The 26,943-nt window shown below is 34.7% G+C and overlaps 1 protein-coding gene and 1 long non-coding RNA gene across 2 annotated transcripts; both read left to right on the top strand.

Annotated features, from left to right (window-relative positions):
• The first annotated feature begins 10,528 nt into the window (after positions 1-10,528).
• Positions 10,529-13,508, top strand: LOC104090220 (1-aminocyclopropane-1-carboxylate oxidase-like). The gene is made up of 4 exons (XM_009595272.4): positions 10,529-10,788; positions 11,215-11,441; positions 12,367-12,700; positions 13,003-13,508. The coding sequence occupies exons 1-4, from the start codon at positions 10,684-10,686 to the stop codon at positions 13,300-13,302; spliced, it is 966 nt and encodes a 321-aa protein (XP_009593567.1). The 5' UTR covers positions 10,529-10,683; the 3' UTR covers positions 13,303-13,508.
• A 586-nt stretch (positions 13,509-14,094) lies between these two features.
• LOC104090219 (uncharacterized) lies at positions 14,095-16,830 on the top strand. Its single transcript, XR_684909.4, has 2 exons — positions 14,095-14,612; positions 16,367-16,830. It is a non-coding gene; the product is annotated as an uncharacterized lncRNA (long non-coding RNA).
• Positions 16,831-26,943: the final 10,113 nt, after the last annotated feature.

Raw genomic sequence — 26,943 nt, 5'->3', positions numbered from 1 at the left:
TTATTTCGAGTTTTAAGTTATCAGGCGCCCACCTGGAGAACGAGGGAAGCCATTTAAGGATTCAATTCAAATTAGAAGTAGCAGAAGCTCGCCTCAAGAATGCGAGCTGACAGTCCGAGATGAGCAAAGGAAGAAGTCTCAATCCAGAATAAAAGAAAAAAAAATAAAAATAAAAAAAAGAAGAAGAAAGAACTAGCACCTGCAGTTAGCAAGCATCAAGGTTCAAGTCAAAAGTCTGCATAAAGAATCATTCAAGACTCAAGATCAAGCTTCAGAAGACTCATAGATAGGAATCTTGCAATTCGTAGCTGATAGGCTTAGTTAGTTTCTTTTTTCATTTTGACTTTGGTGTAATAGGGAGCTCAGCAAGAAAAAGCAGCAGCAGCAACAACAGTGAAATCACAGCTTCTCGGTAGTTCCAGCTACCAAAACTTCCAGAACTACACTGACCTGATTCCTCCATAGCCGAGGATATGTAGGCAACCTCGGAAGCAAGGTTCGGTCAAACGTTTTCAAAATGCTTCCATGGAGTATACAAAAGGTCAAAAATCGCTCGTATTTGCTCAATGTATCTTTTTCCGAAAACTCTTCGTGTTTCCAAGCAAAGAGGGGCAGCTGTGAGCACGTGATTTTTGCCCGAATAAAATATTCCTATAGAAATTCACAAATAGATTTTTTCTTAATTGTTTTTAGTTTTATAGAATTTGTAGGAATTTCGGTTAAAAGTTGCTTGCATTTAGTTGCATATTTAACATTCTAAAATCATAAGAAAAATACCAAAATGTCTAAAGTATTTCGTGCATAACATTTTAGGTCTAGTTGCATTTAGGATTTAATTGCATAAGTTAACTGCATTATTAAACAAAAATCACGAAAAATATGAGTCGTTTTTACATTTTTAGGCTTTAAATTGCAAATTAGTAATTCTTCTTTTATTAGTCTAAATTAATTAATTATGGTAAAATAGATAACTAGGTTTATTTCTACAAATTAGCTTGATTTAATACTTAATTTAAGTTTTAATTAATTAGAATTTAAAATCAAGAAAAAGAAAAGAAAAGAAAGAAATTCTGTTTGGTCTAAAACTTGGGCCAAAACAATGTCTGGCCCAAACGATCACCCCAAGTCCGCTAAGCCCAACCCCTCACCCGGCCCAGCCTCGTCACTTAACCAAAACGACGTCGTTTCGTTAACAGGAGATCTTAGCCGTTGATCTCCTTTGATCTAACGACCCGTAACTCCCCCCCAACCCTTATATATGTCGGATCCACCCCCCAAACCCTTCAAACCCCCCTCATTTTCCTCTCCCTCTCCTTCACTCACCAAACCCTAGCCGCCCCCAAACCCCTCGTCTCTCTCTCTCAAACTCACTCCAAACCCTAGCCGCCCAGAATCCCCACGCCGACGGCACCACTCCGAATCCTCTCAAACTCGCACCCTATAACCCTCATACCCTCCTAATCCCTAATCCCCCATCAATTTCATCAAAAACCACACCAAAATTAGCGAATCTTAGATCTAAAATTCCAGAAAAACCCTAGTCTGATTTATTTCTAAATGACTTTGGTATTTCTGTTTATTTTAGTTCAAGACTCACATGCATCGAGTAATCTTGTTGAGAGCATCTATTCTAGGCTAGTCGCGACCCGTTTCGAAGTTACCGGAGTCCGGTCCTTTCATCGATTCGCGGCTAGAGTTCATCGTTCCTGTTGCCCGTCGGGTTGTTTCGTTTACTCATTTCTTTAGCGTTAAATTAGTATTCTTTTTCCTCATTTGTTCCGGCTCTGTGTTTTTCTTGTTTGTTTTTGTTTTGTTGTTTTTTCTACTTTTTCTTTTTTCCAGTTGGTTGATTAAGTTTCGTCGTTAATTGCATGTTCAATTTGTTCAACTAATAAACTGATTTAGATTAATTAAAGGTTAAGTACTTAGTCAAATCTCTGATTTTATTTGAAATATGGCATTTGTTGTTTCATTTCTTTTGTGGGCTATTTTTTTTAATGTCGGATCTGGGCTTGGTCTTGGGCCATTTGGGTCATAACATTTGGCCCAAGCCTAAGCAGATAGTCTGTTTCTAGAAGGGACAGCTGGTATTTTTCAGTTGGAAAAAGATTCCCTCCCCTCGTCTATTTTCCCTGAATTCACGCTGACATATTCCTTCCCCCCAACAGACCTTCTCTGATTTTAGATAGCCTATATATACACCATTCACACATAAACGAAGGGTGGGATTTTTTTTACTGAGTTTCGATTCCTCTCAAATATATTGAAGAACACACACTCTGGATACTCACTGATCTTCCAAAAATAAAAATGGCACTCTGAATTTAAACTTAGAGACAGAAAAATCAGAGAAGAAGAAAATTTATTTTGCTAAGTTTATATTCAGTGGTTGTTTGTTTTCCTGGATTTTCCATATTTGCTTGAGTCAAAGAAGCCTTCACTTTGCATCTTTTTATTCATTCTTCTGTGACCAAGCTCCAGCTTTGGGATTTTGGGTTTTATTTTGGTCTTGCTGCTGTCTTTCTGTTGCTGGAAATTGCTGCTTCTGCTGGCTCGTAGCTGAATTTTCCTCTTTCATATTTAGACCTTTATTTGGTCATTCGGTTGGCTTTTCTGCAGCTAGGTATGTCTATGCTCACCTGTAGTGTTTCATGGTTGACTGTTAAATAAAAATACAAACCATCGTGTGTTAGTGATTTAATATGTCTATATGTTTTGTTTTCTTTTTTTCTTTCTTTTGATGAATTCTCGTCATGCTCTATTGAAAAGTCCAAATTAAGTATTATTGGCCGATAGGATTCAAGGTATTAACATTGATTTGTCTTTCTAAAATGAAACACTCTATCCTAAGTGATATTCCTGTTCATTAAGCTAGTTTTGATGCCATCTTCTCACTTGATAGTTCGTTTGGCAGATTTCGGTTACAAGAGTAACTCAGTGACTACCTTATTGTAAACTTGAAAAGTGCGAAAAGAATGAAAGTAATGTGCCAGAAATGATTTCTCTTGGAAAATTATTGTAATTAAAGCATAGATTTGAAATTCTATCAGTTAAACTTTGTAATTTATTTCAGGACCAATGGGTTATCGATTCATTTGCAATTGTTTTCCTTTGTTCATATAGAACTTCACATGAGATTGCACTAGTAGCATATTCAAAGTTTCATGTTACTGGGCTCATTCTATAGCCCAGATTCATACTCCAAAATGCAGTAGCTAATTTCAGTTTGTTAAAACGTGACTGGGCTCTTCAATGTATCTCAAATTGTTGTATTTAGATTCAGTGTCTCAAGAATGCAGTTAGACTTTTAGATTTTCATTTACAGTATCTCAAATTTGCCAAGTTTATGTTGATTAGCTACTCATGTTCGTGTTCGTATTATTCGATGCAATCTTAGTTCATTTTGATTTCCTTCGAAGTAGTTAAGAATTGACAAAAAAATAAAAAAATGGATTGGGTCACGTTTATAATTGTTATCTAGGTTCGTGACAGCGCAAGATTCATTTCATTATGGATTCAAAAGAATAAGTTGCTATTTTTCCAACATTCCTTTTCCATACATTTTGGACCTTTCCATATATAATTTTAAATTTTAGGATGGGTTAATTAATTCATAAACATTGTAGTTTTACTTTAGGCGCGATTAATAATAAATCATCGTGACTATGGGTACGGTTTCCGTGGCATGGTCACGATACGTAAATCCCATTCTGGTGTGCATTTCATGTGACCCGACCACAACTTCTAATAATAATAAAAATAAGCATGTCGTAAATCGCGAGTGCATTTCATGTGGCGCGGTTTGCGACGTGTGTCAAAATGACAAGTGTACGACATCGTGACTTGTTTCAAATAAATTCCATAAATAATAAAAGCGGTCAGAAAGCTAAAAAGCACAATAGATTTTAAATATGTAATAAATCAGATAGTTAGGCCAATTATTAATAGTTGAGCGACCGTGCTAAAACTACGAAAATCGGGAGTGCCTCATACCTTCTCCTGGGTTAACAGAATTCCTTACCCGGTCTTCTGTGTTCGCGGACCATAAATAGAGTCAAATTTCCTCGATTTGGGATTTAAAATAAATCGGTGACTTGGGACACCATAAATTATTCTAAGTGGCGACTCTGAAATAATAAATAATCCCATTTCGATTTATGTCACTTAAATTAGAAAAACTCCCATATCTCCCCCTCCCCCCCCCCCCCCGGAAAAAAGGAGGTGTGACAATCATTGAGAGGATAAAATTTGGTTGCTTCATACACAACCAAGGATGAAGGTTATATGGAACCAAAACTACAGGCCAAATTCTATAATTAGTATTCATTGTCCCAAAAGGATTGAATCCATCACTAGCTAGGCCTAATCGAACATTTCGATGATCGGAAGCAAATACAGAAAAAGTTGTATTAAACCTCTTCTATGCCTCACCATCTCTAGGGTGTCTTATGGTTCCATCTTTGTTACCATTCCCTGCATGCCATCTCATATGCTTTGCAATCTTAGAGCACATAAACAATCTTTGTAATCTTGATTTTAATAGAAAGTAGCGCAAAATTTTTGCAAGCTTCTTCTTTTCTTCTTCTTTTGTTTCTTACCTGTAGTTGGTTCATGGTCTTTACTGTTCTCCTTCTCGGGCTTCCATCTAGAAGTGTGATAATATTTGCATGCTTCTGCATTAACATCATCCTCCCAGTATAATATGCAATCATTTGGACAAGCATCTATCTTGATATAATCAAGACACAACTTACTGATGGTCTTCTTGGATTCATAAAAAGAATGAGGAATATTTAAAAATTTAAATACATCTCTGAGTAGATCTAGTATCATAGTCATTCCCTTGTCACTTAATCCAGACAAACACTTTATGTGATAAAGCTTTAACAAAAATTCCAACTTTGAGCACTTAGACCCTTCATATAATTCTTGACGTCCATCTCTAAGTAACTCAAAATAATCTTTGTTATTTGAAGTGGGCATATCATGTATCATTGCTTCTTCTCCGACTACTTGTGACGGACCTACATCAACACCGCCATGCCTTAAGCCCCAGAATGCTTCATTAATCAATAATTCTACAGGATTTTCAATGGGTGGTGCATCTTGAGTAACCTCCATATTTTCAGAATTATGCAATATATTTATTTCCCCATGCATAACCCAAGTGACATAGTTTTGAGGGAACAGTTTGTCGATCAAATGATCTAATACTATATTTCTAGTCCGCCACTTCCTAGAACTATATTTAGGACATGGGCATTTTATTTTATCTCCTATAGCTTCATTGTTAAATGCAAAATCTAGAAATTAATTCAAACCAAGCAAATACTCTGGTGTGTTCCTTGGCATTCCAATCCAAGATTTATCTATTGAAAATTAGATTATTGTACAATAATATCACATATAAGATTTCATGAGGAAGAAAATTAGTAGTCTATTAGTATACGTTAACAGAACAGAAAATAAAAAAATTAATTAATTCTAACAGAGAACATACATAACCAAATATCTTAAGAAAAGATTATTGTAATTTTCATGAAGTACCGATAGATTTGAGATAGATTGTCAAAATAAGGGAGGCTTACTTTAGAAGGAAAAGTTAAAAAAATTAAAAGTCATAGGATGAACTTTGATTCTAAAAGTTTTATTTTCTCTTGGTTCTGTATGCACTCCTTTATAACTTAAAATTTTTGAAAGTTATAGGATGAACTTTGATTCTAAGAGGTTTTGTTTTCTTCTGGTTCTGTATGCACTCCTTTATAACATAGCTTTAAAGAAAATTTAAATTGTTTCATGCTACCAACCATCTAGTTATCCGATAGAGGTTTAATTGTATCATGAAACTGGAATGTGTAGTTCTGTAAACTAGAATGTGTAGTTTAATTTAAATTATTTCATGCTTATCCATGTGCTGAAATTTAATTGTATCCATCTGTAAACTAGAATTTGATTAGATAGGTCCAGTTATGTAATAAACTGTTTTACTAGAGTAAAATAGTACACACATATAAACAGTAAAACAGTTTATTAAAAAATATTTACCAAATTTTTGCTCAAACACCAAATCTTAGAATCACAATACACCCATATAAATCCTCATACAACATGGCATAAAAAATTTATATTTTCTGCTAGTTCAATAAAAATAATCTCAAATAAACAGAGAAAATCAAAATCTAACATAAAGTATCCAAAAAAACAGCAAAAATAAAATTAAAGCTACATGCAATAGAAAACATACAAAAATTACAGATTATACAAATCCAATGGGGAAGATGAAAGACCAATTTGTAGAAATAACATTGCACTAAACCAAAAATAAGGTAGAAGAACTTACTGTAGTTGAAGATAATTGTCGATTACTATGCCCGAGTAAGTGATTGAGATGCCTTTGCCACTGCTATAGGAAGAAAACACGAGGAAAATCAAAGAAAAAAGAGGGGGAAACGAGAATTTGAGTTCAAATATTACAAATGAAATGAGAAAATTACACAAAACTTTCAATTCTAAGAAAAATAAAGTAGAAAGAATAATGAAATTTGAGTTAATCTCTCAAAATTGAGATCTTTACCTTGAGGTTTTGAGCGCGGCGAAGGTTTTGAACGTGACGGAGGTTTTGAACTTTTGAGAAGTGGGCAGAGGTTTTGAGAAAAAAAATGAACGAAGCAAAAAATAGCATGGGAAATATTAGCGCGCTGTTTTTTTGCAGATAGCGTAGGTTTTCAGCCGCTGCTATTTTCTTATATTGTGTCCGTTAAGTAAACCCCTATTATTTAATGAAATTTATGGGGGGTTGGAGCTGACCCCCGCTATTAAACCGCCGCAATTAGGCCCCTTTTTTTTGTAGTGAATACACTATCTTTGGGATACAAAACAAAACAAGCATATATTCCTCAGGGGTTTAAGTTGTATGCATTGTCACGTTTAATGTGCTTATCGGTGTTTGACTCTGAGATGTGGATCATCCAAGGTATATTAGCATGGTGTGCTCCTCCTATTCGAACCGGGATATGAAATAAAACTCCTCCTCAGGAGAATAGATGGTGCGATTCAGGTAAAATCCAATATAACTCCAACTTTCGATTCACCGGTGAGATTCTGGTAGTCTGGGGGACCACCACTGCTCCTCTTATTGAGAATTTATACATCATATCCCTTATATATACTCAAACTGGTCCACAATAAGTGATCAATTTGCTTTTTTATTTTTGTTCAAAATAAGTGTCCATTTATATAATCAAGAAAAAAATTAATTTATTTTTCCAAAATTATCCTTATATACGTATCCCTAAAAAGTCTTTTACTTCTCACATTAACTATGCTGCAATATTTAATTAAGGGTAGTTTAGTCACACTAACTTTTTTTGTCTAGAATTTTGTATTTCCTTAATGGGTGTGCCCAAAACAAATTGGTCACTTATTGTGAACCGGAGGGAATAGTATATGGACAACTATATCTCGAGCACAAGTTTAACTTCAGTCGTAATGGAAAAATAAATGGAGCACCTAACAACGCATCTTTATAGACCAAGAACTACGAGATCACACATTTCATTCAATCATAAATATATATAAAACCATCGGGTCATTATTACCTATTGTAACAAATAATATGTTTTACTTTTTAAATTACGAAGCCCACAGTTTTAAGAGTATTATTTGTAAAAACTCTTTTCATGATCTCATAATATTAAAAAACAAATTAGACACTGACGAGCTACTATTATTACAAACCAAAATAAAAGAGGACGCATCCCACTTGCAACGTGTTTAGGCAAATGTCTTTTTCTACTAGAAGTATATATTTCCTATTTTCACGTTTCTTTGACTAGTCAAAGACAATAAGTGTAACCTGTACGTGGCTAAGCTATGAATACCAAAAATACATTTTCTTTCTTATAGAAGAGTTAGTGAATGGTAGTTATCATAATGTACGATACCTTATCAGTTTGCTGGATTTTCAGGCCATAGATGTTGCCTTTTGTCTCGTAATAATTGTGTGGCTATACTAATATGAATTTCAGTTAAAAAAGTTTTGGAAAATGAAACAAGAAAATGACATAGGGAATAAACTGTCCGTCCATTTGCATGTATGAGTATGACACAAAGTTCTCCGTCAAAAGAGTTCTAACCAAAGAAATTAAAACTTCATGAAACGACGAAGCTTCTACTATTCAAAAAGAGCACAACTTCTTCGTTGAAAAGTAGTTCTAATAAAAAGGAAAAAGAAAAAACTTATGACATACGACACTCACCTTAAACACCGTTAGAGTCGGATTTAAGATTTCTAGTATATAAATACACTACTAAAGAAAGGAGGAAAAAAATGGATTAATTAAGTGAGAATCATCCATGTTCCTTTGGGTAAATAACTCAATATTTAACCTAGTGCACTATTCAACCTTATTGGGAAGCATGAGAGTTCGCGCGCAGATAACATTAGATCAATTCTAGAAAATACATACGTAAAATAACTAGTTTGACGAAAAGGCCATAGGTTCATGTGCCTCATAATCTAGGTTATAAATCCACCCTTTCCACTATAATCTGTAGTTTACTTACGTTAATTTAATTATATGATATAAAAAAGATCATATAGCACAAAATAAAAGAAGACGTAATTAGCGTAGGACGATTTGCACGTGCATACTGATAATAATGTAGGGTTTTATAAAGTGATGAGTGATTCAAAATTAAGGCTCAAATCTGTTAATTAGTTGGTGGCATATGCAATATCAGACACTCCTAAATCCTAATCATATAATCTCACTTTTTTGGATGTTCAGGTGGAATATTGCCAATGCCCTCTTCTGCTAGCTTTTTGTAAATAATGATTTCCGTAGCATTTTAATTACGTAAAATCCTAGTCTAAACCGTTTCTAATTTTGAGCTTGATCTCATTTCATAAAAATATACACACATGCATATTGTACACACACGCATATAATATTATTAAACCCTATAGACTATCATTAGCGTGGCTGAAGTCGTTACGTACATGTTGAAACTTGATAAAAAAAAAAAAATAAAGAAGGCTTGGTTGTTGAAGTCCAAAACTAATTACTAGTACTATGTTTTTGAGTTAACACGTTGCTATTTATTAGTATTTATTTATGTCTGAATGTCTTTGGCAATTAATTGATTGATTGGCATCATTTGCAGCTTTTGTGAAAATTTGCCACGGCCGTATTTTGGACAGTGTTCTATACATGGGTTAGGTCGACTTCCAACGATTTTGAACGATTTTGATGTACTCATGTAGAAATTAATTAAGCGTCCACACTCTACTTTTTATTTTTTGAGATTTAAACTTCTTAATTTTGATATTGTATTTGAATATAATATCTTTAAATTTTTTGAAATAAAACTTAAATATTCAGAAACTACGTACTAAAAAGTGTATAATTAATAATTCGACATATTTAAAAGGCATATAAAAAAAATTACAATTAAAGAATAACTTATTTGACTCTCGAAATCTGAACACTATCAAATAGATTGGGACCATAGGAGAATAATCTATGGAAACATTGTATCTGTGTGAAGTATAGAAAGTACATTCTCATGCCTAAAATATTAGTAAACAATATCATAAAATGTGGCGTTATGTAATTCTTCCCTTAATACAATATACTTGAATTCTCTAATAGTCTAACTTGAGGCACCTTGACGGGACAACAACAAAACATCTAAAATATATTGACTTCTGTATTCTTAAACCTACCGGCAGTAAGAAATTCTTAACTAATTAAGTTCTAGGCATGACTAATTGACTAAGCAATTCCACGTATACTTTCACATATGTACATTATTTTCTATAAATTTACATTTTTCACAAGGTAAGGATGCTTTAAACTTTACATGGTATTAGACATAAGCGAGTTCAATATTTTGAACAAGTGGGTTTAAAATGAGTGTAATACTAGTCGAACCCATAAAATACAAACTATTTAACAAAATTATACTACATTATACTTATAGTGTACAAAGGCGTAAAAATGAAGAAAAGTGACAACGCTACTTTGGTCAATATTTATTCAAGAAAAAAAAGCAAATAAAGAGAAGTAGAATTAATTAGGTCCAACCCCACCAAAAAAGAAGACGGATGAAGCAATAATAAGAAAAGGATGTGCTCACATACTTCCTCCACGACTCCTGTTCCCACTAATTTCCACTTCTTTACTTATTCCTATATATATATATTAATTTTTTGTTTTAATTAATATAAATATATTTAATCGGGTACAAAGTTTAAGAAAGAAATAAAAATTTCTTAAACACTTTAGTCTTAAGTATGTCGTAATATTGTGTGACTATAATGTTTATGAAACGGATAGTTTTAAACGTGTCATTATATTTATGTGGCTATAATATTTTTACATTATAGGTAAAATGAGAAATTAAACTTAAATTGTTTTAAATTTTGAAAGGGGTCATTTTTTTCAGAATAACTAAAAGAAAATAAGTTTACATAAGATGGAAAAGAAAAGAGTATATATTTGTAAATTATTTAGATTTTTCCAATAAATCACCTAGTTGTTTGTCTTTTTCTGTTTCCCCATACCTCAAACGTCTATAAATATTCTTCCAAAGTACCCTTCCTTTCCATTCTGCAAACGAGCTACTAAATTAATTCCATAGTAGATTATTTAGAAGAGTGAGAAATATAAGAAAAAAAAGATGGAGACCTTCCCAGTTGTTGACATGGAGATGCTTAACACTGAACAAAGGGCTGCAATTATGGAGAAATTAAAGGATGCTTGTGAAAATTGGGGCTTCCTTGAGGTAATATTCTATTGTATATTTAATTTATATACATTAATAGTGTAGTTATCTTTTTACATTCTTAATTTTTTATATTATTGTAGCAGGTAATTTAATGTATTTTTTAGGTTATTAATTTCACTTGTTAAAAACGATCGCATGTAGTCATCTTTTAGTAACTTGTTAGTGTAAATATTATTTCACACATGATCAGTAGAACTACTCTAACGTAGTGAGTAAATGATTTTAATTTCTCCAGAGTTTATAGTTCTGTTAGCTAACACTGTACAGATTTTCTACATCATAAGGTATAATTGATCTACAACTATAGATAACTCTTTGTATCAAAGCTGTAACCTAAAAATAGAGTAAGAACCTGCTATAATCAATTAAATCGCGCGCAATAATTATATATTTTATTGTCTGTTGTGATACATAAAATTAAAGCTGGTGAATCATGGGATCTCTCATGAGCTTATGGATACTGTGGAGAAGCTAACAAAGGAACATTACAAGAAGTGTATGGAACAAAGATTCAAAGAAATGGTGGCAAACAAAGGACTTGAGGCTGTTCAAACTGAGATTGATGATTTGGATTGGGAAATTACTTTCTTTTTGAAACACCTTCCTGTTTCAAACATCTCAGATGTTCCTGATCTTGATCATGACTACAGGTCAAAATATTTCCAATTTTAGTTCTTTATTTAGCATTCAATTTCATCACCAAATTATAGTTTTTGACATAAGTAGAAACTATGCTCCAAATATTGGAATGTGTTGGGGTTATTTTCTTGTATGATTACTGAAACTTACCCACTATACCAGTAAAATCATAAAACTATACTCTCTTTGTCCCAATTTATTTGATGCATTTCGAATTTCGAAAATCAAATGAGTTTTTCTTTAATCATGCACGATTTTTTTCACATGCTAAATATTTTAAATTATTAATTATTGTGACTTATAGTATTTTTGATTTAGTATGCTTTTGGACATAAAAATTATAATTTTTGAAGAAAAAGTAGTATTTAGAGTTAAATTGAAAAATAGTATTTGGAATTTGAAATTATATTTGGACATGCATTTCACTTGAAAAAATGCATAATTTTGTGAGTGGAAAAATTATTCTGTACAATTTGAAAAAGTGGTTTTGAAAAACATATTTTCGAAAAAATTTCAAAAACTTGCAAAATTTCATGGACAAACACATTTTTGAAAATTTCTTTTGAAAAAAAGGAAAAATATTTTATGGACAAATGAGGCCTTAGTTTCTAAATATATAAACTTTATTTTTAAAAAATAAAATAAAGATTCTATATTCAAGTTTACAGACAAAATTAATAAGTTTGAATCTCGAAATCCAAAATATATCAAATGAATTAGGAGAGAGAGAGAGTATATTTTCTTGTCACAATAAAATAACTAACTATGTGCATATTGCTCAAAAATATAATTAATGAATGGACGGTCAAACTTTCAACACCAAATTATGACACACGTCCGTGTTCGCCAATTTGTAAATTCCATGTCAATAAATAAAACAAAAATATTCCATGACTTTGCTTGTTTTATTAAATTTTACCTTGGGCATAATTACAGGAAGGTGATGAAAGAATTTGCACAAAAACTAGAGAAACTGGCAGAGGATCTTTTGGACTTGCTATGTGAGAATCTTGGCCTTGAACAAGGTTATCTAAAGAAGGCTTTTTATGGTACAAAAGGTCCAACTTTTGGAACAAAGGTAGCCAATTACCCACCTTGTCCAAAACCAGAACTAATCAAGGGTCTAAGGGCTCACACAGATGCAGGTGGAATCATACTTCTATTCCAAGATGACAAAGTCAGTGGACTACAACTCCTAAAAGATGGTAAATGGATTGATGTCCCACCAATGAGCCACTCAATTGTTGTCAACATAGGTGACCAATTAGAGGTATACTTTATTTTATTTATTTTAGGATTCAAGTTATATACACTTAATAGATTAATTTATTTCAGTGTCAATATGATTGAATTATATTAGAGAGCTCGATAGAAAATCCAAATAGTAATGAAGGGGCGGAAGGAGGGAAATTTAGAAATAGTAAATAGAATTATTGTTTATACCATCAACTTATAGAACATAAACTCTTAATTCAATTGTCATTATGTAGTGTTTATTACATTAATATGTGGTTAGTAAAATATTTATATGGTTTACTAATAATTTTGTTTTTGGTTGAATGGTTGATGAAGGTGATCACAAATGGAAAATACAAGAGTGTGGAGCACAGGGTAATTGCTCAGCCAGATGGGAACAGGATGTCCATAGCATCTTTCTACAATCCAGGGAGTGATGCTGTCATTTTTCCAGCACCAGAATTGGCTGAGAAAGAAGAAAAGAAAAACAAACTAAAGTATCCCAAATTTGTGTTTGAGGACTATATGAAATTGTATGCAGCTCTTAAGTTCCAAGCTAAAGAACCAAGATTTGAAGCAATGAATAAGGCAATGGAAACAACGTCTGACAACTTAGGTCCCATAGCAACTGCTTGAGAAGGTCTCAATTTATTCCGATGGACTTCATATTTTAATCAAAAGAGAAACAAAATTATATAGTTAGTATTTAATTAATGCTGGAGTGTGTGGCTTTGTGTGAATGTAAGTTGTCTGAATTTGTTATTCTCAAGAGGGTCTCAGTGTAAAGTTTCAAAAACTATTCTCTTTAACCTTAATAAGTAAATTTCCTTAACCTTCCCTAATGAGTGAGATTCTGCATGCCGTGTGGTGTTTACCTCGTGAAAAATATCAGTACCGCGTAGAATTTGAACATTCATCTAGGAAAACCCTAATGGAGGAGGATATATTTAATTTGAATTATTTGATTATCAATAAGGTTATTTTTCTCTTTTGATGATAGTTAAAAAAAAAAGGAACTGACTTGGATATTGATTTAATAAAATTCCTAAGATTGTGAAAAGGAAAGATGAAAAGGAGCCAAAAAATTCCAATGAAAAAAATAGAGAACAAAGACGATCGATACGCCACATTCTCGAAGCGTTGTTTAGATTTATATAAAAAAAGCAAGTACTTGTTAGGTAATGCAATGTTGATATTGAATTTTGTTTTTTAACCAATAATTTCCTTTTTATCATCCAACAATTAATGCAATCATTTTTCATAAAGAGAGAATATAAATTATATATCCTAAAAGTATACTTTTTTTTAAATAATATTATTAATGTTTGTCCTGTTATAAGAAGGTTAATTACCATAAAATTATAAAACATAACATTAAAAAATGTTCAAAACATTTTGCATTGATATATACGAAAGAACCTACCCGGCTTTAAGATTTTAAGTTTATAGATTTGTGTAGTGATATTAAGTTACTATATATTAATAGCTGGATTAAATTTCTAGCTAAATATTTTTATATATTTAATAATTATTTTTGTATAAATACACGGGTCTAGCGAAAAATTACCGGGATAACTTTTGCACTTTTTCCGCCCCAGAACCAAATAAAAAAGTGACGGTCCAACCAATGGATTGGCCGCAGAACTGACGCCAAAGAACACACCACAATCCCCGAGCCACCATTTTCTTGTGGTCCTAAGTCCATGCCCTTATGTAACACGTCAAGGGATGCGCTTATTGCCCCCAGCTTGGGTCACAAGCTCCCGCAACCGAGCTCAGCGATACTGTATTATTTTATTGACTCTTATAAAGTAATTGTATTGGAGTTTTGATACCGGTGTGGGACTGGGAGGTCTCTTGTTAATATTCCTACTTACTTTGACCAGTTTGAGCAGAGTGTTTCATCAACACGCCTGAAACGACACTCTTCTTAGGCGGCCAAATTGGTAAAGTACCCTGACTTTGTTCCTCTTTATTTCTACCCTTATACTCCAAAATTCATCTTTATGCTAAAAGCCCTAATTTCTTTTTTGATTTTGGGTATTTTAGCTGTGTTCCTATACTTTTTCTTCTTGTCTTTGTTTGAATGGCCTTAGTATCCAATTGCTAAATTAGAAAAACTGCGTCATGATGTAATTATTTGGAGGTCTCCTTGTCCGTTAATCGATTTTGCAATACCTATGTTTTTTTTTAAAATCAGCTGAAGTTCAATTGGGTTTTGCTTTAAAATTGATGGGGTTAACGCTATTACTTATGTTGATCTTTTTTTGTTTGACATAGCATTTTGGATTGGTTTGAAATTAAGGCTTGATGTAAAAGTTGTTCAAACACTTCATTTTCTTCATCAAAAATTGACCAATTATGTTTACTATTCACATAGAAGTTGATCACTTGTGAGGTACCTTTATCCAAACTAATAATTGCTGATACTTTTGCAAAAAGAAATCCACATTTTCCAGACCTTTACAGACCTTTTCTTCAATTGTTTTTTCTTAGCATAATAAGGTGCACAGAGTGTGCTTATAACAAAAATAAAATAAAAAAGTACAATGAGTGCTAATGTAGATGTCCAGGTTCTTGAAATATTTTTACACCATTCCAGTTGGAGACTTTGCTTACTGAAGGGAATACATCACGATTTTGACTGGTTGGTTCTCTGGCAATTTTTTGTGAGTATTTTCTACTTAGTGTTGTGGCGCTCAAGCAGAAGGTTTTTTGTGTTTGAAATGATTACCTGATAACAAAGAGACATCCAGATAACAAAGAGACATATTATGCATCTTTTTACAGACAGTTTCTTCTGCTACTTCATTTCTTGACCTGTTGGAATAGTGAACATTTAATTTTTTGCTTGAAGCAATTTGTGAACTTCCTAGTGTTAGTTATCAATATCATAAACCTGCTTCAGTATTGGAATTTTCATTTGGATCGTTCCATGGAAGAAAACATATCTGTCCAGTGGATATGTGAGAACCTATTTGGTAAACTCTGTATGGAGCATTACTTTTCCAGATCTTTGGCCCATCCTACACATAAGTTAATGGAGGAACTAATAATATTCTATTTATGGGTGTAAAACTATATTTAGCAAGAAATGGGGGACCTGTTTTCGGTTTTTAGACCAACTATTAGTTTCTCAAATGTTTAACTTTTTTGAAAAGCTAAGAAGATATTTGGTAACACCTGTTTAGACAGGACTCCTTAAACTACTAAATTTAAAATAGAAATTCCGACCCTTTGTGACATTTTTTTCTTTATCACTGATGGAGGAAGAATGTGTCTGCACCATTTAAAGTTCCCAGTGGCAGGTAATCTTCTTTAGATAACCCGATTCACCAAACAATATCATCTCGTCAAATTTCATGCAGTTATAGAAGTAATTTTGTACAATAATGGTCTTATAAAAGCTTATTTCAATGATAACAAAGTAAATTAGGCAAAAAGATCATCTTGCAAAAATGCTCATGAAGCATTTCTAGCAATAGGAGGACTTCAGATAAATGAAAGTAGATAGAAATTTCCTAATGGCTTATTATATGATCATAATGTATGTTGGTGTTTTTTGAATATATATCGTAGTGACTGAAGGCTGCATCTTCTATGTTCAATCTCTTGCAGATTGCTTCACTGAACCTAAAACATTGCATTTTTAAGTAGGCTTCAGATTCCTGGTTTTCTCAGTTATTTTACTGTTTTGCAGTTTTCTCGCTCTCAGTTGAAATGGTCTGTAAGGACAATAGCCCCCGTGATGAGATTTACAGCTTAATCTGGAGTCAAGATTTTTCGCGTTGCGAATAGTGTCAAATGACAGTCTGGTAGCGGATAGTTCAGAAATAGAGCCCATCTCATCACATATTGCTATTGTCGAGGAATCTGAATTCTGAGGACACTTCACCTTCAACTGAAATTACAACTGGTCACCTTCTAAGTGTTGAAGTTGGCGGAATTCAATCTTTGTCACATGCAGAACTATCCCAATGTCGCATATGCCTAGACAGTGAAGGTGTTGATTATGCGCTTAGTTATATGTAGACCATTCAGGAAGATATATTTCTCAATGATAATGAGTATTTTTTCGACTACGTGATTGTAATTACATATATATTCAGAACTGTTGTTGTTTACTATACTTACACCTGGAAGTTTGGTGACTGATTTTTAGGAGATCCGATTGCACCCTGCCACTGTAAAGGAACCCAAAAGTATGTCCATAGATCATGTCTTGATAATTGGAGATCAACTAAGGTGAATTGTCTTTAGTACTAACAGAGTTGCTCTCAAAATGAAAAATTTACTATAAAGACTTAAAATGAAAAAAATTAGAAGGACATGCGGATAGGCAATTTCACAATTTAACCGTGGTAGTCCTCTTCTTTTTAGCCGTGGTAGCTTTTACATCACTTTTTAAATTCTTTGACCTTGTTTGCAAGTAAATAGCAGCCATTGAAAAGTGTAACTTGCATATTACAGTTATGTGAATTTACCTCGGCTTCTATGTATATGAAATGTGAATCTAAAAAGCAAAAATGGCTGTCTTCTTCTGAAGTTGATGATAAAGTCCAAAAGACTTATTCAGAAAGGGAGCAAATTCCATCTCGAGTCAACAAATGGATGGCTCAAGCATAAAGTTTTAAGTCAAACTTGCCTTGCAAAGATTGAGCTCTAAACTTAGATTTTGCTAAATAGAAACTTACAGGGAAGTTGTCCTTGGACAAATGGGGACAATTGAAAGTTGAAACTTTATAATATTAAATGTAAATGCAGTCAAAATGTTACAATGTCGGAAGATGAGAAGTTGTTGAAAGAAGCGAGAAAATTACAACGGGAAATGCATCGCAGCCATCTGCATTCATTATTAATCCTATGGGCCCGTGCCTATGTGAATTCGGTGAGTGTTTACTTAAGTTAAGGTTTGAATCCATTTACAATCTCCTTTGTTACTTGAGATATTGATGTTGATGTTGGGAGGTAATACTTTACTTTATTTTATTTTTATTTTTATTTACTACATTTGGATAAGTAGTAGATATGTGAAAGAAGCTGAGATTGTGTTCTTTGACTGACACCATGACAACATTGGTATTTTGTTCCACTTTTCTCCCCATTGATTGAACATTATGGTTTACAGCATTTACTTTGCAACAAGTTATGAGTGGCACATTTCGCTTCTCTAGATAATTAGTACGTGCTTGCAAAGTTAGATCATGAGTTTTGTGTTTAAGAAGCTAAACAATTTAAGTTATATGTTATTGAAACCTGCAGTATTGTATTGATGTGGAATTGTTATATAGGGTTATTAACTGTTGAAATTGTCAAAAGTCCCACATCGGTGGATGACAATTTTGAATGGGAATTTCACCCTATAAAAGGAGGCCTAATGTTTAGGATTTAAACACACCTCTCATTTGCCTTTTATCTTCTTAAGGCATTTGTATCTTCTCTCTTTAGTATTATTTCACTTGTAATTTTGGAGTGGAATAAAATATTGATTGTGTCCGAGAAAGTAGGCAAAATTGACCAAACCTCGTAAATTCTGGTGTTCTTTTATTGTTGTCTTATTGTCTTGTTTATTATTTAGTGGTTGTCATAATTTTTGGTATAGTAGTTGTGACTCATTCACACTATATACATTTGGCTTCCGCAACAATTGGTATCAGAGCCAAGGTACTGTCTAAGTATGCTCTGTGGTTGCAGCATAGTCTGATCTTCCACATCAGAAAAGATCTATCTTGGTAACTGAGTCAAGGTTCTGTCTGAGTATGCTCTGTGGTTGCAGCTTAGTCTGATCTTCCACACCAGAAAGGAAATAATCTTGATTTGTGTCGTCAGCTACTAAATAATATTTGTGTCAAAATGGGAGATAGTAAACAAGAAGAATCTAGATCAAGTGTCAATAATACGTCATCGTTGGCATCTTCGCTTATGACAAGAATTGTGTCAAATGCGAAATTTGCGGTAGAAATTTTTGACGGGTTAGGACATTTTGGGATGTGGCAAGGCGAGGTTCTAGATGTTCTTTTTCAACAAGGGTTAGATCTTGCCATTGAAGAAAAGAAGCCAGATGTTATTGGAAAATTATCAATCGTGTTGCTTGCGGTACCATTCGATCCTACCTTGCTAGAGAGCAGAAATATCCATACACAAAGGAAACTTCTGCAAGTAAATTATGGAAAGTACTGGAGGATAAATTTTTGAAGAAAAACAGTCAAAATAAATTGTACATGAAGAAGAGACTGTTTCGCTTCACCTATGTTCCTGGTACCACAATGAATGAACATATCACCAGTTTCAATAAGTTGGTCACAGATTTGCAAAATATGGATGCAACTTTTGATGATGGTGACTTGGCCTTGATGTTGTTGGGGTCACTTCCTAATGAGTACGAGCACCTTGAAACTACTCTACTCCATGGAAATGACGAAATTTCTCTCAGAGAAGTTTGTTCGGCTTTGTACAGCTATGAACAAAGAAAGGGAGAAAAACAGAAGGACGGAGAAGGAGAAGCACTAATTGTGAGGGGTCGTCCTCAAAATCAAACGAGGACTAAGAAGGGAAGATCCAAGTCGAGATCTAGACCCAGCAAAGATGAATGTGCCTTTTGTCGAGAAAAGGGGCACTGGAAGAAAGACTGTTCGAAGTTAAAGAATAAGGCCAGACATAACAATGGAAAGGCCATTATGGATTCAAATGTAGCTGATTGTGATGATTCAGACTTCTCATTAGTTACAACAGAGTTATCAACATCATCAGACATATGGTTGATGGACTCAGCTTGTAGCTATCATATGTGTCCCAACAAGGACTGGTTCGTGAATTTTCAAGAAGGAGAATATGGAGTCATCCACACAGCAGATAACAGCCCTCTTACCTCATATGGCATTGGTTCAATAAGATTAAGGAGCCATGATGGAATGATCAGAACATTAACAGATGTTCGATATGTACCGGGTTTGAAGAAGAATCTCATCTCTGTGAGAGCCCTAGAATCAAAAGGGTTCAAAATCATTGCAGAAAATGGAGTGATGAGAATATGCTCCGGTGCACTAGTGGTAATGAAGGCCAATCAGAAGAACAATAACATGCACTGCTATCGTGGTAGCACAGTTATTGGGACAGCAACAGTGACATCCAGTGATGACAAAGAGGCAGAAGCAACCAGGCTATGGCACATGTGCTTGGGACATGCTGGAGGAAAATCCTTAAAAGCTCTATCTAATCAAGGATTGTTAAAAGGCGTAAAGACTTGCAAATTAGAGTTTTGCAAGCATTGTGTCAAAGGGAAACAGACAAGGGTTAAATTTGGTACAGCAATCCATAATACTAAAGGCATTTTGGATTATGTACACTCTGATGTTTAGGGTGCTTCCAAAACACCTTCATTAGGTGGGAAGCACTATTTTATAACCTTTGTTGATGATTTTTCCCCAAGAGTGTGGGTGTATACAATGAAGAGGAAAGATGAAGTGTTGGGAATTTTTCTCAAATGGAAAACGATGGTGGAGAATCAAACAGGCAGGAGGATCAAGTGTATTCGCACAGACAATGAAGATGAATACAAAAATAATCATTTCAATAAGGTCTGTGAAAATGATGGCATCGTCCGACACTTCACTGTCAGACATACACCACAACAGAATGGAGTGGCAGAACGTATGAACCGGACTTTACTGGAGAAGGTACGGTGTATGTTGTCCAATGCTGGCTTGGGCAAAGAATTTTGGGCTGAGGCAATTACATATGCATGCCACCTCATTAATCGTCTACCATCTGCTGCCATTGATGGCAAGATACCATTTGAAAAATGGTATGGAAAACCTGCTGTAGATTATGACTCTTTGCACGTATTTGGCTCAATTGCATACTATCATGTGAAAGAGTCAAAATTGGATCCGAGAGCAAAGAAGGCTATATTTATGGGGATTACTTCTGGAGTCAAAGGATACCGCTTATGGTGTCCAGAGACAAGGAATATTATATTCAGCAGAGATGTTACCTTTGATGAATATACCATAACAGATGAGGTGACAGTTGAAGATATCAAACAAACTGGTGGTGCATCAAAGCAGGTGGAGTTTAAGGGAAAATTTATTTTTTCTACACAAGAAGCAGAGGAGGAAACTCATGAAGATTACCCTCTGGAAGAAGAGCCAGTAGAGAGGGAGATTCCAACTCAGGAACCTCGACAACAACTTGAATCAATAGCAACCAGCAGGCCAAAAAGGACAATAACGAAACATGTTCGTCTCATAGAGACGGTTGCTTGTGCAACCTCAATTGTAGCTGATGGTGTTCCTACCACTTATAAAGACGCAATCCAAAGTTCAGAAGAAGATAAGTGGAGGATTGCCATGAATGAAGAAATGCAGTCCCTTCATCAGAATCATACATGGAAATTGGCCAATCTCCCGAAGGGAAAGAAAGCAATTGGGTGCAAATGGGTATTTGCAAAGAAAGAAGGATTTCCTAACCAAGAAGATGTTCGCTACAAAGCAAGATTGGTGGCCAAAGGATATACTCAGAAGGAGGGAATTGATTACAATGAAGTATTTTCTCCAGTTGTAAAATATTCCTCCATTAGAATTATGTTGGCTTTGGTAGCACAGTTGGATTTGGAACTAGTTCAGATGGATGTAAAAACTGCATTTTTACATGGAAACTTGGAGGAGGAAATCTACATGAATCAGCCAGAAGGATTCAAAGTTGCTGGAAAAGAAAATATGGTATGCAAACTTGAAAAATCGTTGTACGGATTGAAACAATCTTCTAGACAATGGTACAAGCGATTTGACAAGTTTATGTTGCGGCAAGGGTACAAGAGAAGCAAATACGATCATTGTGTGTATTTGCGCAAACTTAATGATGGTTCCTTTGTATATCTTCTCCTATATGTTGATGATATGTTGATAACTTCCAAGAATTCGGAAGAAATTGATAAGTTGAAGATTCAACTGAAGGAGGAGTTCGAGATGAAGGATCTGGGTGAGGCAAAGAAAATTCTTGGCATGGAGATAATAAGAGATAGACGTTCAAAGAAACTCTGTTTATCTCAGAAAGAATATTTGAAGAGAGTACTACAGCGTTTTGGCATAGATAAGAAGACTAAGCCAATTAGTACGCCACTTGCTCCCCATTTTAAGCTAAGTACTACTATGTCGCCAAAGGATAAAACTGAACAGGAGTATATGTCAAGGGTACCATACGCAAATGCTGTCGGTAGCTTCATGTATGCAATGGTTTGTACAAGACCTGACATTTCACAAGCCGTTGGAGTTATTAGCAGATATATGCATAATCCAGGAAAGGAGCATTGGCAAGCTGTGAAATGGATTCTACGGTATATTCATAGTACTGTAGATGTTGGGTTAGTTTTTTAGCAGGAAGGCAATCGGTCTGTAGTTGGATATTGTGACTCAGATTTTGCGGGTGATCTGGACAAACGAAGGTCAACTACTGGTTATGTGTTTACTTTTGCAAAGGCACCAGTTAGTTGGAAGTCTACTTTGCAGTCAACAGTTGCTTTGTCTACAACAGAGGCAGAGTACATGGCTATTACGGAGGCTGTGAAGGAGGCAATTTGGCTTCAGGGGTTGCTAAAGGAGCTTGGTATTGAACAAAAAAATATTACAATTTTTTGTGATAGTCAAAGTGCTATTCAATTAGCGAAGAACCAAGTTTATCATGCAAGGACGAAGCACATTGATGTTCGGTATCATTTCGTACGAGAAATCATAGAAGAAGGTGGAGTCACGGTGAAGAAAATTCATACTACGGAGAACCCTGCTGATATGCTGACAAAAGTGGTGACTGCGGTCAAGTTTCAACATTGTTTGGATTTGATCAACATTGTTGAACACTAAAGATTGAAGATGAAGACACAACCAAAATTTGTTATTGAGAGAAAATTGAAGATGTGGAATTTTGCCAAGGTGAAGATTTGTTGAAATTGTCAAAAGTCCCACATCGGTGGATAATAATTTTGAATGGGAATTTCACTCTATAAAAGGAGGCCTAATGTTTAGGATTTAAACACACCTCTCATTTGCCTTTTATCTCCTTAAGGCATTTGTATCTTCTCTCTTTAGTATTATTTCACTTGTAATTTTGGAGTGAAATAAAATATTGATTGTGTCCGAGGAAGTAGGCAAAATTGGCCGAACCTCGTAAATTCTGGTGTTCTTTTATTGTTGTCTTATTGTCTTATTTATTATTTAGTGGTTGTCATAATTTTTGGTACAGTAGTTGTGACTCATTCACACTATATACATTTGGCTTCCGCAACATTAACAACTGGTAAGGGAAGTGCAATTTCTGGGAGTGGCAGTCTGATAGATCACCCAAATCTCATCAACTACTTGGATATCATGGCGTTAAAAGGAAAAGCGGTATTCAGTAATGTCTTTCCTGCTCTTTCTTGCCAAAGAGAATGCACATACTTCATTGTTCTAAGGTAAGGTCACCGGGGCAATAAATTTAGGCTTTACAAATTGTCAAAAATTAATGAGTTGCTGGTGTTCTTACTAATATGTGTTACTGGATGTATTTATATCTGACTGCAGTCCTTTTTTGGGGGGGGCTATTTGCATACTCTTAATTGATATTTTAGCTTAAATTGTTCAAGCATATTTCCAGTCAAAACATTTGTCCAAATATATATGATCAAGTATTTGAGGGGAAAGAGAATAGTTCAATGGAGACCAAAAGAAACATCCCAACTACAGTTAAGAGCCAACAATTAGTGCAAAAGTCAATTCTTCACCATATCAGGTTTGTTTTGTTACTCTCGCCAATATTGTTGTATTTGTAAATAATAATTCTGCAAAATATAAGTTAACGTAATGAAACAATAATAAATTCGAGCCCACTGAATTCACAGTGTTTCCTTAAGAAATTTAATCCCCTCCTAGTACCCAAGGTAATGGATTATTTCCTCCTAGGATAGAACGAATAACACACTGGTGTAGCGGTACTTCAAACCCCAGTGTTTCAGCGAACACAAAGTTCGGTAGCAAATCACACTTACAGTTGCTTTGTTTGAAGTTAAAAAATAATACAGAACGAAAGAGTATAAACTCAGAAAATCGTATGAAAATGCTGAGAAGAAGGAGTGCAATGTATAGCCAATTTGTTGAGCGAATTGTGTGTTGTGTGTTGAGTGTCTTTCTTCAACATCTGCTGCACATATATATAGCAGCCAGTGTTGAAGAAGACCAAACGTCCACCCTCCAAGGTGGAGCAAGCATTAGCTCGTTTGTGGAGCAAGCACAATCATATTTGTGGAGCAAGCACATTCATGTTTGTGGAGCAAGCACATTCATGGTGGGAAGAGCATTAGGCGGCTGCCAAATGGTCAATACGCGGATTAGAAAATATCCGTTTCAAATGCGGATAATCTTACGTTAATATTTACTATTAACAAATAAATTTGGTCCAAAATATTAATCAATCAATCATTTGACCAAATCCAAATCCGAATCCGAATCCGAATCCGAAGCCGAAGCCGAAGCCGAAGAGCCGAAGCCGAAGCCGTAGCCGAAGCCGAGCCGAGCGAGCGACGACGACGACGGCGCGAGGCTTGCTTTCTTCTTAACTCTTTAAGAGCTACAAGAAGAGCAATTATATATATATCCACCAAAAATCTCTTCCTCTTCCAATATGGGACAATGTCTTATTGTCAAGAGAGGGAAACTTAAAATTTTACTCAAAAATTTCATTTTCCCTCCATTTTCCATTCACCCTCATTTTAAGACTATTTCATCTTAAAAAATAAAAAACTCAACAATCCCCCACATGAATGGGAAATGGCTATATCACGGAAGTATGCATGAAAAAACTGTGTGATTTGCAAGCAAGGATTAATCGCATCTGGATAAGTAGATTTTCCTTTGAACTTTTCGTAGTAAACTTATGTCGGATATATTCGGTCAATCGGTAGATTTGATGTCTTTGAACCGTCGATCTTTGGTGTATACCTAGACAACCATAAGTCATACAATCAACCCTTAACCGTCTTTGGTTCTCATTGTTGTGTTCGTTTCAGCCATGAACACCGCCTGATTTCATAAGTGCATAGAGAACTGGCCTTACAAAGTTCTCCTTGAAGCGGCTAACACTTTACACTTACATAGGTGATTCCTAAACGTGTCATCCTCTAGATACACTATTTTATATACCCCGTATCAAATTTAAAAATCATTAAAAAGCCTTAATGCTTTATCCTTGGTACTGAACATTATCTCATCACGAGAACGGACTAAAATTTTATTTGACAATGTTGAACCGTCATTAATGACTTTGTTTGATCTCCTTGAACCTAGATCTTGGGATCTCCAGTCTTCTAGGTAGAGTTACCGCCACAATGACTTGTTCTCGGCCATAGTCCCATTCCCCTTGATGATTTCTCAACTACCTCTCTAGTTAGGCCTTTTGTAAGTGGATCCGACACATTATCACTTGACTTTACATAGTCAATCGTGATAATTCCTCTAGAGAGTAATTGCCTAACGGTTTTATGTCTTCGTCGTTTATGACGAGATTTACCGTTATATATAACGCTCACTGCCCTTCCAATTGCCGCTTGACTATCACAATATATGCATATTGGTGCTAACGGTTTGGGCCAAAATGGAATGTCTTCCAAGAAATTCCGGAGCCATTCAGCTTCTTCACCGGCTTTATCTAAGGCTATGAATTCAGCCTCCATTGTAGAGCGGGCAATACATGTTTGTTTGGACGACTTCCAAGATACCGCTCCTCCACCAATAGTGAATACATATCCACTCGTGGACTTAGAATCAGTTGAACCGGTGATCCAATTTGCATCACAGTATCCCTCAATCACCGCAGGAAAATTACTGTAGTGCAATTCAAAGTTCTGGGTATGTTCTAAATATCCCAAAACTCGTTTCATTGCCATCCAATGAGATTGGCCTGGATTGCTCGTATATCGACTCAGTTTACTTATAGCACAAGCTATATCTGGTCGTGTACAATTCATGATATACATTAAGCATCCCAACACACGAGCATAATCCAATTGTGATATGCTTTGGCCTTTGTTCTTTGCTAATGCAAGATTCACGTCAATTGGAGTCTTTGCAACTTTAAAGCCCAAGTGCTTGAATTTTTCAAGTACTGTCTTAATATAATGAGATTGTGAAAATGCCAGACCTTGAGGAGTCTTATGGATCTTAATTCCCAGAATTAAATCAGCAACTCCCAAGTCTTTCATATCAAACTTGCTATTAAGCATACGCTTAGTAGCATTTATGTTGGCAATTTCATTACTCATTATCAGCATATCATCCACATATAGGCAAACAACGACTATGTGATTTGGAACATTTTTAATGTACACACATTTATCACATTCATTTATCTTAAAACCATTTGACAACATTGTTTGGTCAAATTTCGTATGCCATTGTTTGGGTGCTTGTTTTAGTCCGTAAAGAGACTTAACAAGTCTACATACCTTCTTTTCTTTACCTGGAACCACAAACCCTTCAGGTTGTTCCATGTAAATTTCTTCCTCCAACTCTCCATTTAAGAAGGCCGTCTTAACATCCATTTGATGAATTTTAAGACCATACACTGCAGCTAATGCTACCAACATTCGTATGGATGTAATTCTTGTAACTGGAGAGTATGTATCAAAGTAGTCTAGACCTTCTCGTTGTCTATACCCTTTGACTACGAGCCTTGCCTTGAATTTATCAATAGTGCCATTATCTTTGATTTTTCTCTTAAAAATCCATTTAGAACCCAAAGGTTTATTTCCAGGAGGAAGATCAACCAATTCCCATGTATGGTTGTTCAATATGGATTCTATTTCACTATTGACTGCCTCTTTCCAAAACAATGATTCCGAAGAAGTCATAGCTTCTTTAAATGTTTGAGGCTCATTCTCCAATAAGAAAGTCACAAAATCTGGTCCAAATGAAGTAGACGTTCTTTGACGTTTACTACGTCTTGGATTCTCCTGATTACATGTACTTTCTTTTGTTTCTTCCCGAGGTCGTTTAGATCCTTCACCAAATGACTCACATTCCTTTTTATACGGATATATATTTTCAAAGAACTCAGCATTATCTGATTCTATAACCGTATTATTATGAATGTCGGGATTTTCTGATTTATGAACCAGAAATCGATATGCTTTACTATTTGTCGCATATCCTATGAAAACACAATCAACGGTTTTCGGTCCTATCTTTACCCTTTTGGGTTTAGGAACTTGCACTTTTGCCAAACACCCCCACACTTTAAAGTAATTCAAGT

Source organism: Nicotiana tomentosiformis, chromosome 9, assembly GCF_000390325.3.
Source record: "Nicotiana tomentosiformis chromosome 9, ASM39032v3, whole genome shotgun sequence".
In the NCBI taxonomy this organism is placed as follows: domain Eukaryota; kingdom Viridiplantae; phylum Streptophyta; class Magnoliopsida; order Solanales; family Solanaceae; genus Nicotiana; species Nicotiana tomentosiformis.
This window is presented reverse-complemented; position numbering and strand designations above follow the sequence as displayed.

Excerpts from the sequence above, each read along its gene's own strand:
- LOC104090220 (XM_009595272.4), top strand. The coding sequence starts at position 10,684 with ATGGAGACCTTCCCAGTTGTTGACATGGAGATGCTTAACACTGAACAA. Across the intron at positions 10,789-11,214 it reads AAAATTGGGGCTTCCTTGAG|CTGGTGAATCATGGGATCTC; the intron begins GTAATATTCTAT and ends ATAAAATTAAAG. Across the intron at positions 12,701-13,002 it reads ACATAGGTGACCAATTAGAG|GTGATCACAAATGGAAAATA; the intron begins GTATACTTTATT and ends TGGTTGATGAAG.